This window comes from Crocodylus porosus, unplaced genomic scaffold (genome assembly GCF_001723895.1).
Source record: "Crocodylus porosus isolate Cpor-Errol unplaced genomic scaffold, CroPor_comp1, whole genome shotgun sequence".
In the NCBI taxonomy this organism is placed as follows: domain Eukaryota; kingdom Metazoa; phylum Chordata; order Crocodylia; family Crocodylidae; genus Crocodylus; species Crocodylus porosus.
The window spans coordinates 732,579-748,555 of NW_017728899.1; the positions used below are offsets into that span (position 1 = coordinate 732,579).

At 50.1% G+C, this 15,977-nt stretch overlaps 1 protein-coding gene across 2 annotated transcripts in view; it reads right to left on the reverse strand.

Moving 5' to 3' along the window:
- TXNDC16 (thioredoxin domain containing 16) overlaps positions 1 to 15,977 on the reverse strand; it is a 63,377-nt gene that overhangs the window by 2,230 nt on the left and 45,170 nt on the right. For both annotated transcript variants that reach the window (XM_019556611.1, XM_019556612.1), the window contains 6 exons: positions 14,108 to 14,276; positions 13,112 to 13,248; positions 7,635 to 7,719; positions 3,093 to 3,231; positions 2,517 to 2,677; positions 1,096 to 1,286 (listed from right to left, as the gene is read on the reverse strand). In XM_019556611.1, the coding sequence (XP_019412156.1) occupies positions 1,096 to 1,286; positions 2,517 to 2,677; positions 3,093 to 3,231; positions 7,635 to 7,719; positions 13,112 to 13,248; positions 14,108 to 14,276 (882 nt within the window). The remainder of the gene's footprint in view (positions 1 to 1,095; positions 1,287 to 2,516; positions 2,678 to 3,092; positions 3,232 to 7,634; positions 7,720 to 13,111; positions 13,249 to 14,107; positions 14,277 to 15,977) is intronic.

The following is a 15,977-nucleotide window of genomic DNA, read 5'->3' on the forward strand; positions in this document are numbered from 1 at the left end:
CATTAGGGTCCCTAGTGGGACGGGAGATGGGACACAAAGGAGACAAAGCATTATTCAGAGAGAAGCAGGGGCTGGGAGATCCCCACCGTGCCCAGGACAGCTTGGTGGGGAAGATAGCAAAGGCTTTGCTCTGAGATAAGGGAGTCTCAACTCCTGGTCATTTAGGCGTTTGCAGCTGCCAGAGCCTCAGCTAACAGCGTGCGCAGTACTGGTCGCCTCCACAACTCGCAGCGTGGATCTTTGTTGCTCCCAAGTGGCCAGATCGTGTAGGAGGCCGAGTCCCTGCTCTCGAAAGGGACTGAAGGGCCTCACTTCTTTTTGTCTCGTTAAATCAGGAGGTGTTCAACCTCCCCAGATTCATCCCATGGAGCCGTGGCCATGGGGCTTCCTTCAGGTCGGGAACTTTGGCAGTGAGGAAGCAGCAGCGATTACTATCGATCCTCCCCTGCTACCAAATCCTCCCTGCCCCGGGCTGATCTGGGCCATTTCCCACGGAGCCGGATTGGATCCAAGCTGCCCTCCCCAGCCACCCACATGGCTGGATCAGGACCAGGCCCACTGGTGGGATCCGCCCTGTAAACAGACCAGGCGCTCCCATCAGGCCAAAAGTTTGGGCACCACAGTCCTGAACGGAGAGCCAGGGTAGGTCGTGGTGCCTGGCTCCTCAGGGGAATCGCTGGAAGCTCCCTCCCACCGCGAGTGCACGTGGTTGCCTGTAAAGGACCTGCAAGGCTGCAGGTACAGGGTGATATTTCCTAGTCGGAGCATGGGGGGGAAGGAGGTTTTGTGCTCACAGACATCACCGAGACCATCTCAGCAGCAGGCACCCAGGGCTGACTACAGAGCACTGACAGCTGTCCAGACTGGCTGCGACTTGGCTCTCAGCACTGAACAAGTCCTGCCAGCTCTGCACCCAGCTCATGCGTTCTGCTCTGACCGGACGGCTTGTACTTCTCCAGCTCAAACTCAGAATAACTCTCCCCCTTCCCCCCCCCCCACCTCATTCTTAAACGACAGAAAAATTACTGCAGTGAGCAGCTTCACATAAACAGACACGGGGGCCACGAGGGCATGCCAGGGAGCCTGTGCACTTACTGCTGGGAAGCTGAAGACCTGCTCTGCACTTCTCGAGCCAAGACAAGACATTGCTTTGGGTGACGGGCTGGTCTGGAGGGAATGCAAATACCTCGCCCCCGGCGTGAAGGTTCACCCAGGCAAGAAGAGGCAAAGGCGGCGGGGTGCTGAAGTAGGCCTTCAGGATTCCCCGGCCAGCTGGAGTCCTCTGGCTGTGGGAGAGAATTGATTGCACTTGTTTGTTAGCAGTTTCACAGTGAGAGACAAATGAGCCCCGTGGCCTGGTCCAAAGCACTTAAAAACAGGTGTCTGAGCAGATGAACAGTCCCGCTGAAGCTGGCAGGGGAATTACTGTCCTTCTACAGCCACTTCAATGCTGCGCTGGAGGAGGTCGACTACAGCTGCTTCAATGCTACGCTGGAGGAGGTCGACTGGGCCTGTTTAACAGGATGGCTGTGCGGCCCGGTGTGCAGGGCACTGGAGCCAAATCAACCCACGTGGGTTGTACCCCTCACCCTGCCCCTTGCTCTGGGTGACACTTGCCCCTGTGAAGAGGACCCACAGCAGGCATGTGAATCATGTGAGCTGTATTCAGATGGTGCCCAGGCCTTTGCTGGCTCTGTGCATGGAAGTGAATTTTACCTTGCTTGGTTAACTGAGTTCAGAGCAAACAGGCATCTTCTCACTATAAGCAGCCTGAGAATTCCCCCCTTCCTCCAAAGACCCCATTTTTCCTTCTTCCCAAAAGAAAGTGGGGCAGCGAGTCAGAGAGGCCCAGACCTTCAGGCAGGTTTCCTACAGTGCACAACAACAGGAAAGCAACTGCTTTCTCTCTTTAAAAAAAAAAAGTGCGTCCCTCATTAATTTACTGCCCCCATCAGCACAGCTCCTCACGTAAAAAAGTATGTAGTGATTCACTCATTGAGGTGGTCAAGGAGAAGGAAAAGAACAGACTAAACAATGCTAAATGTGTTCATTTGGGAAACCCTGATAATTCACCCTCCCGTAACTCTTGATGCCTTGGCCATTCTCCTTGCTCTGCTGATTTGTTTCTTTATCTTTCCTCTTTTGCCTCCCCCTCCTGACAACCAGTTCTTTCCCTTTAAGTAAGCATTCAATGGTGGCATCCTTCACAAGCATCTTTCCTGGATGAAAACGAACACCGGTAACATCCATCATCTTTGACTAGAAAGCAGCTCTGTGTGGGGCTACCTTGCTGTTGTAGGGAACGCACCTCCGTTAAGGTTTGCAGTGCTGTTAAAAAACTTGACATTGTGATTTGCAGTGATTTCATACTGAATAATTAGTTAAAATATTAGCTTAGTAGTGCTTTCAGGAATTGCTCCCTTAATATAGTCTGCTCTTTCTCCTCCCACCCCTCCACCCCCCAGAAGCCATAAACTCAGTTGTGGGGAGAAGCTGACATGGTTTAGCATTCTCACAGGTTAAGCCAGCAGGCGAGGAATGCCTCACGGTCGCTTCCCCTCCCCAAACGCAGCATTTCATTCCTGTCCCATGGGCCAAGATCGCCGTCGCTGAACAGGATAAGTAAGGGACGTCCCAGGCTCCAGTACGCAGGCAGGTTTTCCACGGTAATTTCTGGCTGGAAGAGAACAGAGAAAGATGCTTGGAGAAATATGGGCAGCTTTTGGGAGGGGCTAAGCAGTGGTGACACAAGTGGGGGTAGACTGTGCACCGCAGAGCCGTGTAGGTCCCAGGACTGCAGCACAGATGCCTGGACCCTGAGGTCCGAACACACTGTTTGCAAGGTTGGAAACTCACCCCTTTTCAGAGAAGTGCTGCATGCAACCAAGGGGGACAACCCAGATCTCCTGACTCCCAGATCCACACCCTCCCCATTAGATCACACTGCCACTGAACGACTGCTGTGTACGTGCCTCCTCCTGGCTTTTGGCTTATTTCCAAAGCTTTTAGCTCTCATCCTCAATGCTCCAGGGATGCATTCTGCACCCCTCCCCAGCCAGCCCTTGCAGGTACCGCACAATCATTACACTTACGAATGTTTCCAGTAATTGGTATCTGATGGTCTGAGCAATCTCCTGTGGTGTCAGTCTGGAGAGCAGGACAGGGTCTATGCTGCGTTCTTCATGACGAGCAAACAGCAGTGCTGGGAGAGGTGCGTTGTATTTACTGGATCTAAAGGGATGTGGTTTGTTACAGTGACTGAATGCAAAAGCCTCCGCGCCCAGAGTGTGCTGTACCCACACACTACGCCTTTGAGGGCTGGATGAAAGCAAGAGATTGCCTAGGCACTGGGAAAGGGCTTGGAAGGAGGACTCAGAGCTCACCATGGTCTCCGTGTCTCCATGCTGCCAGGTGCTTGCCTGGAGCCAGCAAAGCATTGAAACACATGCTCTGCTTGCAGTGCTAGGCATTCACCCCCATGCTTAACACCAGAAAAGTGCTTATGTGCTATGAGGCAGGAGAGGATTTTCGGGTTACTCCAGAAGGGGAATAGTTTGGCTCCCTTTTTAAGTCCCATTCCAGGACATGGAGCAGAATCAGACACATGCCATCCCTCTTAAACTTCTGTATTTCATACTGATTTCTTCTGTCTTGGTCTCGGGGTGACTCCTCATTTCTGCAAAGGCTCAGAGACTTCCTGCTCTTGCAACATACTCATTTTTCCAGGAATTTCTCTTTGCCCTTTAGCTCTTCAACCTCTGCAAATGTTAATCCCCTTCTCTTAGAGCAGCAGTGCCCTGAAGTCAGAACCTGGCTCAGTTCTGGTTTCCTCAGGATCTCTTAGGCTCCCTCAGTTCACTTTCCAGGATCTAAACCCACACTTTACAGGTATCTCTCTCTCTTCCAAAGTTTCTCTTCCATCCTCCCACAAGCTCAATGGAGGCTGATAGCCGAGTGGCTGAGCCATCTCACAACAGACCCACGGGGCGAGATTGAGCTTCAGCCCTGACTTGCATCAAAGTTTGCCCCCAGCTGTAAAACGGCACACGATCATCACAGTGAAAGGCAATACTTGCCATATCGTGCCCTTGTGTGCTCAAAGCCATGGAAACTAGTCTGCCTCAATGCCCTGGGCTGGGCAGGACCTCTGGGCTTTGTTTTTTCCCCAGCTGCTGAGTATTCACTTTTCCTGCCTTTGTTCTCCAGTCTCCCCAGCATGTATGAGATGCACCTGTTTCTCCTGCTGCTTTGGGCAGAGATCACACAAGCCTGGCTGTGGTTGGGGGTGCTCATCTGTTTCCCTTTGCCCACCAGCCTCTCTCCTTATCCATCAGGCATGCTGAGTGCATGATCCTCTCTCTCTTGCCTCTGAATTTCTGGAATGTGAAGAATGCTCCCGACTCTCCTGGGCTTTTTCAGCTCTTTCATTTAACAATAAGCATTTGGTCTGTCATGGGTAACCTAAGCCATGAATCCACGTGCAAAAGTGGGCAATCTGTATTAAGGGAGCAGACACACAATGTGATTACTATGGAGTCATTTACTTCACATTTTGACCAAAAACTCTGGTGCAGTTTGTATTGGAGTTTATTGCTCCCAGGCACCATGCATGCACGTGCTCCTGGGACTGCAGCACGCTGAGCCAGGCTGGAGCAGCCCTGCCTGGCAGGGGGCTCCAAGGGTGAGCCTACCAGCCCGGGGCTGCTCTGACCCAGCACCACATGCTGCGGAGGGGCTGGCTGGGGCAGAAAGGTGCTCCAGTTCAGGGATAGCTGGCAAGCAGGCCCTGCACTGAAGCATCCTCATCCCCCAAGGCAGACGCATCAGCGTCTACACATGCATTGCGGGGCAATGAATAATGCCTGTTGACAAGCACTATCCTATGGTGATGTTTACTGGTTTACAGTGCCCCAGTAGGGGTGCATGTGTAGACGTGGAGACATTTACTGTGGAGCTAATTAGGCAGCTCTGTAGTAAACTTTGTGTAGACATGCCCACTGTATAGAAACTTACCTGTGGTAAGCAGCACTTCCAGGGCTGGCTGCCAGCAGTAGGTACTATTACAGACCCTTGTCCTTATAGGCCCTTGTCTACATCCTTAGACCAACATGGCTACAACCTACACCCCTGTATTATGGAGCCTTGCCACTAAGCAGTGAGAAGTGATAGCTTGCATTGAGCAAATGGCTTCCCAGGGATAAAGCTGGCTATGGGAACAGCTAGATTAACCTAGTGCATGTATCACGAGACTTGCGTTTCCATATAAAACACGTGCAAAGAAAAACCTGAAGGAGGTTTGTGCCCTTCCTAACAACTGAAGGGATCCATAGATGCTTTATCCAAACAATTGCCAACTAGCCATGTTCAACCTAAGTTACGTGAAGACCTTACGTGAGAAACACAGAGTTTTGTGAATGATAACTTTTATTGGGCCAACTGCATGGATGGGGTAGACTTAGACAAGCTTTCCAGCACAGGGCACTGTTTCTACGAAAAATCGTTTTTTCACAGGACCATTCCTGTAGCTCAGTGGTTCTCAACCTTTTTAGACTCAAGAGCCTCCTCATTAGACTGACGGCACTCCCTGGACAACAGGCTCTTAGTTTTCACTCGTTTTTTCACTAAGAAAACAAATTAAGCAATTCTTTCTTCCAACAGCTCCCAGCAGATCAGAATGCTTTTGACTCTATGAATTCCTAGCTGAAATCCCTGGGCTTATCTTGTGAATTGTGTGTAGGTGTTCACATACCTTAGACAGCTAATACTGCGCCGTGTCCCAGGGCACCCTTAAAAGGATCTTGCAACATACCAGGATACCACGACACTGGTTGACAATCACTGCTATAACCCTCTGGGGGAGCTGAACCCTGAAAGTCTTCAGGAAGACGCGGGGAGTCAAGAGGCTCCTGTCTCGCTTCTTGCAGCTTTCACCAGCTCTCTTCCTCTGTGCCTTCATGGAGCAACACACAATACAGTGGAAAGGAATATCCTCTCTTTCCTTATCAAGAGGGTGGGTAGGCTCTGACTCAAACTTTCTAACCAAGCTGTGTTCAAGGTTGGGATCTACAGCCGCTCTCTCTACGATTGAGAAGTCAAAACTCCTACTAAACACTCTCTACCGAGACAAAAGCTGCAACCTCCACTCTCTCTTTCCAATGCCATGTAAGTTCAGTGTGCCTTGTTTTAACTACAAGATAGAAACTACGACTCTCTGGTCCACCAGCTGTAAGCAGACCCAAAGATGATACGTATTCTGGATAGGCAAGGAGAAGGTATTCTTATAACGCTTACTGTGATGTCACTCGTTAGGGGAAAGCAGAAACTTCTTAAGAATAAATTTAATAAACCAAATGCCTACAAACCAGCCAACTAATTGTTCTTCTGCAAACCCCATGTTTATAAAAGAGCTCAAACAGTTTTCACATTTGTTCCAAACAAGGCTCTGTATAAAATTAAAGAACGCTGGTCCCGGCCTCCTTTGCATAAATAGCGCACCTTGCGGCCTACAGTGCTGTGCTGGAATGACAGCAGAGGACCCAATTTTCAAGGCTTTTCCAGCACCTACAGAAACAGACCAGTGCCCTTGGGCCCCCACGTACTCGGCACCTATGGCAGACACCCAACCACAGCGGCAGTATCTGAACACAAGTGATCTGTAGCCACAGGGCTCTTGCAGCAAGACAGAGGCGAGGGGATCTGAGCAAAGGTTTGCACTGACAGGAATGTGCTGGGGAAGTGCTCCTCTGCTTCTAGCTGCTGGAGACACAGCTTTGTAGCACCCAGAAGAAAGGATGAATTCACTCAAAGAAGCCAGTGGGGTCCAGGGAATAAAGGGATCGATACCCTGATCCAGGATGCTATTGACTGCAGTGGGATGCGGGTCAGGCCCTCTGAGCTCAGAAAGCAGAGAAAAAATAAGAAGCTGATGAAAGCCTCCAAAGGGGAAACAGATGAGTTCCTTGTTGCCTTATGCTGGATGAAGGAGAGGTGCACAAGTTCTCCTCCCCAGAGGAGAGCTAGTGCAAGGAGGAACTGTCTGCAGGCTTGTGAGCCTTTGGACACTCAAGAAGGGCCAGGGAAGTAAAGTGATATGCCAAAGGTCACAGCACAAGGCAGTGGCTGAGCCCAGGGCTGGAGACCTAACCACCAGGCACCCTGATGATGTTCACTGACAACCGTTCCTGCCACTTACGTGTCCACAGCTAACACAGTCACATATATGGGGCAAGGAGCTGGCCCATAGGTAAAGGCATGGCCTACACTGTCTTAAGTGTGCAAGATACTATATGCGGACTCTACGGTTCTCCTCCATTTCTCCACTAATACCATCTATGACATGGGTGTCAGATCCACGGTTAATACCAAACATCATTTTACCATCCATCTCAGTCAGCGGACACAGAGCTGTTAGCTCGTGGAGCCTGCTAAAAGCAGTGTAAAACATACTTCTGTGTATAGCTTTGTGATGGGCCTTATGGTATTGCCTACCCTACTACTTGAAACTGCACTGGAAACCATTACTGATCACAGACATGCCCAGTCACACATGTAATGCTGTCATTAAACTTCAGTGGCATTCACTGCAACACAGATCAGTCTGTGTTCGTATAGAAAGGAAAAAGCAAATGACTTACAGAACCGAAGCATCATCTCCGTAATACAATCCTGTTGTGACATATCCTTTTAGGATGGTTCCTGCTTCGATAAATGCTTCTCTGGCTGTAAAAAAAAAAAAAAAAAATCCATAAATAAGTAAAGAGAAGAGCTGTGTTTTTTTTCCCCTCCGCAAATCATGAAGCCTGTTCATGGCCATAGCTGTTTATAAGGTGTGCAGTACAGGCTGTGTCTGGTTCTCACCTTGTAGCTGTGTGCCAGGGCTGGAAGCAGCAATTTTGGGGAGTCACTGGCTCCCTGCAACCCTGATGGACTGGGCTCACTGGCGCAAGAGACCCCTCTCAGGCCCGTGTCCTTTGTTCTCCAGCCATGGGCAGAGGAGAGCAGCCAGGGCTCCAGCATCTGTCCCCCCGGGTGGGAGCTCATAGTGAGGAGGATTCTCAGCCTGCTCCAGCCTCTCCCAAACAAGGGATCACTGGGGACCAGTGGGGTCATGGCAACTACAAGCCCCACAGAGCCCCCAAGCCAGTGATTACTCAGCATGCCCCAATTAATCCCACTCCGCTCCACAGTACCCATCCTCTTGCCTGCTCTCACCTACAGGAAGTTCAAGACGAACAGGGGTAATTTAGGCCTGTTTCAGTAAGCTCTAAACGCCCCTGAGTTAGCTCTCTCTGGGGGCGCAAAAGTAGGCATGGGGCAGTTACCAAAGAGCAGCTGAGGGGTAAAACCCTACCAGGGCAGGCACATGAGGTGCAGCATCTGTGTGGATGGAGTCACACGAGATGATCATGACCAGGCAGCATTTGGGATCTGCGGCCCTGCGTGCTCTCCCTCTATGCTTCAGTGCTCCCAGGCAGCCTGACCCTAAGCCCAGTGATCCCAGGGGACCCTTCGGACTGGGGTCAGATGTTGTCTGAGGGGGTCATCCTGTCCTTCCATGACATGACCGGTGACAGTCCCTGACCAAGAGCTTTGTAAACTGCACAGCAGGTCTCTTGGAGCTTCTTGAGGCCGTGTGGACACCAGCACGCACAAGAGCACCTCGCCCACAGCTTTCCTTTGTAAGCCTCTTATAAGCAGCCACTATGGGACACAGAGGAAAGTCCAGCTGCTTCACATTCTCCTTGGAGGCGGTCATGTCCCCACTCAGCATTATTCCAGTCCAGAGATGTCAGCGAGGTCTTGCAGAGCATGCCTTGTGTCTGGTTGCTTGAACGGCTGCCCAGTGCTGAAGGCCATCCCAGATCAGACTGGTTGGACATCCTGTTGCTCTAATTAGCCAGATGGAAAAGCCAGTTATGTGGCACGCTGCCCTGGCACTGGGGTAACGTGCACAAACCCAACAGGAGAGGAGGTGCTGTGAAGTCCAGCGGTGAGAGTCACGCAGTGCTGGCCACCGTATGACGGGACGGGGTGAGAGATACGAGGGCTCGTCCTGCTCCAGCTGTGACTTCTCACCGTGACATTGGGAAGCTCCATCCTTAGCAGTTGTTAAGACGCGGGTAGACAAAGCCTTGGCGGGGATGATCTAGTTAGGGGTGGTCCTGCTGTGATCGGGGGCGGGGGTTGCACTAGATGCGAGCTCCTGGGGTCCCTTCATCCCTCCTTTTCTGTGATCCTATGCTGGGTCCTGCCCCAGTTTGTGATGACGAGGATGGTTCCAACCAGCTTCACAAAACCAGGTTGGGGTCTCCTGATGAAAATCATGAGGGAATTATCCAATGGCCAACAACATCAGGAGATGGCTTCCCATAAGCTTTGGAGTGGGCCATACAGACTTATAAAATGTTAGAAAAAACAGGTTATAAATGGCCCTCAGGAGGTCACACCTACTCCAACCCTCTGCTCAAGGCAGAATTATCTTTGTTGAACTTATTCTAGACAAGCGTTTGCCCAAACTGCTCTTAAAAACTTCCAGTGATGGAGACACCATGACCTCTCTGGATAGTCTCTTCCACTGGTGAACCATCCTCAAATTGAAAAAGTTCTTCCTCAGCGCCAACCTGCATTGTCCTTGTCGCAGTTTAAGGCTGTTACTTCTTGTCCCGTTTCATGCAGACACACCATCACATCCTCTTTATGGCCACCCTTTGTGTATTGGAAAACTATGATCAAAATTCTCCGCCATCCTCCTCTTCTCCTGACTCCGTTATCTCAGGTCTTCCAGACTTTTCTTATTTCCCCAACTTCTAATCAGACGTGCTAAGTCTAATTATGTCTCACCCAACTTTTGGTGCACTGCGATTGCCAAATAATCCTCTAAAATTCCCCTTTGCTTCCTTCCCATTGTGCTCCATGCAAGAGTTGACCTCCTTTTGCAATGGGAATGGCTTGTTTGGGTTTAACAAATGCCAGTGGGAAACCGTCACCTGGAAACTACCAGCTTGGAGAAGGAAGTAGCACCATCTGCCTCTCAGCAGACAGAGGCCCTTCGAAGATGAAGAGGAGCATTTCCTCCTCTGCTGCTGAAGGAAGTGAGGAGTTGTGCCAGTTCCCAAGCTGAGCGATGGTGAGGGAAAGTGGCGTTGGACGAGCTGCTGCTGCTCATCTTGGCGTTGCCTGGGCCATGGAGAGCCAGACTATTTCTTGAGAAATCACTGCAAGGAGCTGTGGCAGGCATTCTTCCCTTTCTGATTTGATTTTCCTTTCATGTTACTTCCTCTCTCTCTTTAAAATATGTGATTTTCTGCATGCAAGAACTCTGTGAACCAGCACCTCTTCCTGTTCTGCTGACAGACAGACAGAGGAAAGAATCCAGCCGGGTCCGCATGCGAGGCTCTGGAAGAGGTGGATGCAGCTTGTGGCATCAGAGCCATCCTTCCCTCAGACCCTCTAGCAGCTCCTCTGCAGAGATCAGGGTAGCTGGGCAGGGAAGATGTGCTGGCGTGTTAGGAGCCAGGCAAGGAAACAAGGGTAGAGTTCAACCTGCAGAAGTGTCCATGCAGAGCATTGCTGCCCATTAGTCACAGGCAAGGGGTCCTTTCCTTGAGGAGAAAGCCAGCGGTACACACCCAGAAGCCTTATTCATGTGTGCACATGACATCTGAAAATGCCAATCAGATGAGGATGGCTCAAATGGCTAGTAAGATGCCTACTCACCCAGAGCATCCAACTCAACTGCCTGCGTAGTCACAGCAATCACATGCATCCACCCCTCTCCTTTCACCAATGAGCTCTAAGTAGATACAACCATTGATGCCAGAGATGAGAGCAAGCAGCACATATTTTCAGCTGGTCTCTCATCCAAGCACAGACCAGGTCCAAACCTGCTTAACCAGTAAACCAAGCCAAGACTTTGGTTTATTGACCAAAGTCTTGTGGTCAGGTGGTTTTTACTGACCACAAGACTTTCCAGGAGTTGACCTTCCCCATCTTGTTAGCCAGGGGTTTATAACATCCAAGTGCCTTTCATGTGAAACCAGCAGCAATAACGAGGTCCTTGGTGGATTCCATGAGGTTTCTCTTTCCAATGAAAAATCTTCCTTTTGTTACCGATTTGCTTTTTCTTAAAGGTTTTCTTTGGTTGCTTTTTTCAGGGGCTGGGGGTTTTCTGGCTGGAAACAGGTCTCAGTCTCATAAGCTTCAGCCTCATGGAGAAAGACCACTCAAAAGAGGAAGATCACCTAGGATTTCTTTAGGAAACGCTGCATTTCCTGACCTGTAAGCAGGTCACTCTCCCAGCTTCCCTCTCAAGGCCAGTCAGCTCTGGGTTTTCCAGCTAGTTATTTGCATAGGGCAAACTTGTCCGACAGAAGCCAAACAAAAGGTAGAACAAGCAAGTGTGCAAGAAATGAATCAACAGACATAAACCAAAACCACAGCTTTTTCTCTCTGCCCCTGGAGCTTTCAACCCTCTTTGGGACTCAACCTTCATTCATTAATGATCTGCTGCAGCTGGCTCCCAGCCTTCTGGCCAGGCAGCCTATGACACGTTGCCTACCTGCAGCTGGGATTTCAGTCCCCTGAAGGTCGCATCTCCTTACACGGCTGTCAAGCCCCAGCTGGGGCATGGTCTCTGTCCTGCCCTTTTCACTCGTCATCCTGACAAGCCTGCGTTTCTCTCTCCCTCGCACCCCAGCAGGGATGCCTGGCTCAGCACAGCTTTTGACGAAGAAGTTGGTCATGGGACCCTGATGGCTTGAAGAACAGAGGGGCAGATCTACAAATAGACTTAGGGGGTGAATAAGGTCCCTGAGACCAAAGCTATCACCCGGGAAACCACCACTTAGCTGCTGGAGGCACCTACATCCCAGAAGCACCATGGTTTGTGACTGTGCACCTGGGAGCAGTCTCTGTGCGGTGTGGAAGCACTTAATGTGTCATGCACCCCTGTGCCCAAGAGGGACTCAGGACTGAGGTGTTTCTCTGCCTCCCCTGGGAGAGCCTGAAGCTGGCGAGTGCTCCCAGCACCCAGACCCAGCACAGGGCCTGTGGAAGGGACCTGCTGGTGAGCGAGGAGATGAGGTCTTGACTGGAACTGGAGTTGTGCTATTGTGAATGTGTACATGGGACTGAAGGGGCCTCCGGACACCACATCCAGTCCCCCCCGTCTCCAGACCGATGCCAGGATTCACCCAAATCATCATATCAGACCTTCATATGCAACTGCAAGCCACAAAGTCTGAGAACAGCAGCACACTCAACAGCCCCCTACAAAGACCCTGAACCACAGGAAACAGGGCTTAAAAGAAAGAGCCCTCTCTGTTTCACTGGCAACACCCCCAGTGTGACGGTAGCATGGCTCCTTCCCCTCCTCACCGAGTGGTGCTGTCCATCTTTGCAGGCAGCCTGCCTCTCTTGTGGGGGCTGTAATTAAGCCACAGGAGCTGTTTTGAGAGAGGGATCTGTTGGGCACGGAGCATACGATTGATGAGGGGTGGAATTCCCAAACAATCAGTTCTCTACGGAGCCCACGGAGGGAAAAATTCACTTGGAAACCTCCAAAGAAAAGAGGTGACATAGCAGGGCCCTGATGCTGCAGACAGAGCCAAACACATGGACCCCTGTGCTAAAGCAGAGCCTCACAGAAGATAGGGCTGCTTTGCATGGGTCCAAGAGCAAGAGTGGGCTCTGGAGATCTGGAGCAGAAACCAGTGCTGAAGATGAGCACAGAGAACCAGGCCAGAGACGCAGCATGCCCCAGTGGCTGAAGCACTCAGGAGAGCCAAGTCTAGTATCAGCTCTGCTACTGACTTGCTGTGGGACCTCAGGCAAGTCACTTCATCCCAGTCCTGTCTATTCAGACTCTGATCTCTTCAAAGCAGAGGTCATCTCTTGCTTGATGTTTGTGCAGCTACAGGGGCCTGATCTCTACCAGGGCCACTAAATACCTCAGTATCAGTACATGACTGTGGTTAAGCCACCTAAGAAAGGAGGAACTACTGGTCCAGTTTCAAGCAGCAGAAATCCTCCCTCTGTTTTTGGCTATGGCTAAGGAGAGGAGAGCTCAACCCCTCTTCCCGCTGTACTTTCCCCCTCAAGACACAGCATTTACCTTCTTTCATGCTGGGCATAAACAGTCCCAAAACAGAGGTGGTGTGATATGGCAACAGCTCGGCGAGGAGTTCCCCTCTTAAGTATCCTTCCACAGCTGCAGCTGAGGCCAGCTTCAAAGGGCAGGACACTCTGCTCCTAGAGGAACACAGCAGAAGCAGGCAGGGTGTTTCCTACTCCTTCAGTAGGGGTGACATGAGATTAAAAGAACAGATCCTGAGCTGTTTGTTAGAAGAACCAAAAAGCACCAACCAGGGTGGGAAATGAAGGCCAAACCCAGCGGCCTTCTGGGAAGGTATGCATATAAGTGGATTACACTGTGAACAGACATATAGTTTAAGAAGTTCTTTTCTGATCACCAAAAGAACGACAGATTGTTAAGACAACTTCCAAACCACTTTTACGAGCTAGACGCTGAGCTTGGTATGAAAACCAAGGTTAGGTCTGAAGCTATTACCATAACCCACATACCACACGCTCCAAAAAAGATGTGCGCCTTGTTCTAGGAAGGCAGAATGAAGAAAAAAAAAGCACCCTCCCCAAGTCAGGCCCATAAACTGACTGCAGAAGATCCTGACCCCATGGATGAATCCCGACCAGCCAAAGTCTACCGTTTTAACCCTTTCATGGCTGGTGCCAAATTGGCAGCAGCTTTTGGCTGCTCAACCAAAAGCTCCTGCCAATTCAGCAGCACTTGCAAAAGTGTTGAAACTAAATATGAGCCGAGGACTGCACTCTGCCCTTCCCCTGGGATTACAGCTCCCTATGCAGCCCTTACAGTGCTTGCATGTTTCCAGCTCAGAAACCAGCTCCCTGCTTAAGACATACACCTCAATTTTGGAGGGATAATTTTTGGGAAAGGGGTGCCCGAGGTGTGCCAGTAAATACAGTACTCTGAAGACAATCTACATTCTAAGGACAAAAATGTCATTCAGAGCACTTCCTAGCAGATGTGCTGATCTGACCCAGCAATGACATGGCTCTTTTGGACACTCACAGCATGATGAACCTGAGCAGATCTTCTGTCCCTAGCATGCCGCCGTAGGTCACTGGTCTCTCGCCCTTCTCGTAGATCTTTACAACAGGGAATTGGGTGACATTCTGCTTGGCACAGACACCAGGCCAGTCCCAGCAGTTCACCCTGGCAAGGGAAACTCCTGAGGTTCCTAAAGGAGAAAACGCAAATGTTTACAATAACGTTACAAAGTCAAAAGTCAGAAAGAAGGAAACGATTCAAACCAAAAGCTTTTCCAGCCCTCCCATGGATATTATTGTATACACTTGTACTGAACAACATCAGAAATCTCTTCTGCTGTGGATCAAATCAAATGGCAGGGCCAGATTTTGATACCACTGTATGCAAGTAAGATTATGCTTACACCACCGACCTACCATGCCAGCCTGGTCCCACCGCTGTCTCCTGCACTGGTCTTATTCCTTTTCATAATCGGTTTTATTTATTTCAACTCTTCTTATTTGGTCTGTAACTATTTCTGATAGCTTCTCCCGGCTGACTGCCGCCTCCCCCGTATTAAGTGACCACTTTCATTATCATAATGTGGTTAACAAAAGCAATTGTTCCACCTGGTATTTAGCTTTAGGCTGGATCTGCTTTTTTCCCAGACCCCTAGGAAGGGCATTTGTGCCCAAGAGCTTTCCTAATTATACAGCTGGTCCAGTAATATGTATTCCCTAATCAACCTCGCTTCCTGAACTGGAAGCAGTACAGCCCAGACTACGGTAGGCTAGATGTATTTGAGCTTGCAGGGCTGGAGGAAATTCATCCCAGAGCACTTACAGAGCTAGGATCTCGGAAGCCATTACAAATTATCTGCGAATTCCTGAAGGATGGTGGAGATCCCCCGAGGGGCTGGAAAAGCATCCCTGTCTTCAAAAGAGGAAAAGCAGGGCCTGGGGATTTTGGACTAGTCAGTCTAACTTGGATGCCTGGAAAGACACTAGAGCTAATATTAAATGAATGTATAAGCACCTGGAGGAGATGGGGACAGGTCATGAATACATTGTGCCAAACCAATTCAAATTCTCTTCCTTCACAGGATAACTAGCCTGGATGATAAGGGGAAGCAATAGATAATATATCTTGATTTCAGCAAATCTTCGGACATGAACCCAGTTGAGTCTCAAACCAACTAGGGAAACAGTCTAGATGGAAGCACCATGAAGTGGGTGCCTGGCAGCTCGAAAACCCCACAGCAGTGGCTTGTTATCACTCAGACTAAGAGGGCACCTCAAGTGGGCTCCTGTAGGAGTCTGTTCTGGATCCAGTTCTACCTGACATTAGAGACTTGGATGTTGGACTAAATAAGACTGTATTTTCTGGTATATCACCTGCACTTTTTCCCTCCTAAAGACCAGCTGATGGAAGGGGGGAGCAGGGCACATTATATGTGAAAAAATACAGATCCTCATAGGTCTGGAAATTTGGGTCTCAGAGCCACTGAATTTAATACTGCCATTGCTCCCTATCAGATCTCTGGACCCACGGCCAGATGACATGGTCCCACATGCTGGTCCACAGCCAGACCTGGCATGTGAGTAGGGTACAGCATGTGGCCCCAGACTTAGCATGCTATATCAAGCCAGCACATGGGGTCAGTCCACAGGCTCCATCCAGCTTGGTTACTTATCCAAGGTAAGATCTTCTGTTCTTCATGCTTCCTTTCAGAAAGAGAGTGCGTATTATATTCTAGGGCATATTTCATAGATTTCATAGACATTCAAGCTGCAAGGAAGCCCGGAAGACCATCGAGTCCAGCCCCCCGCCCCAGGGGCAGGAAGTCAGCTGGGGTCATAGGGTCCCAGCAAGAAAAACATCCAGGTTTCTCTTGAAGGTGTTCAATGTAGGT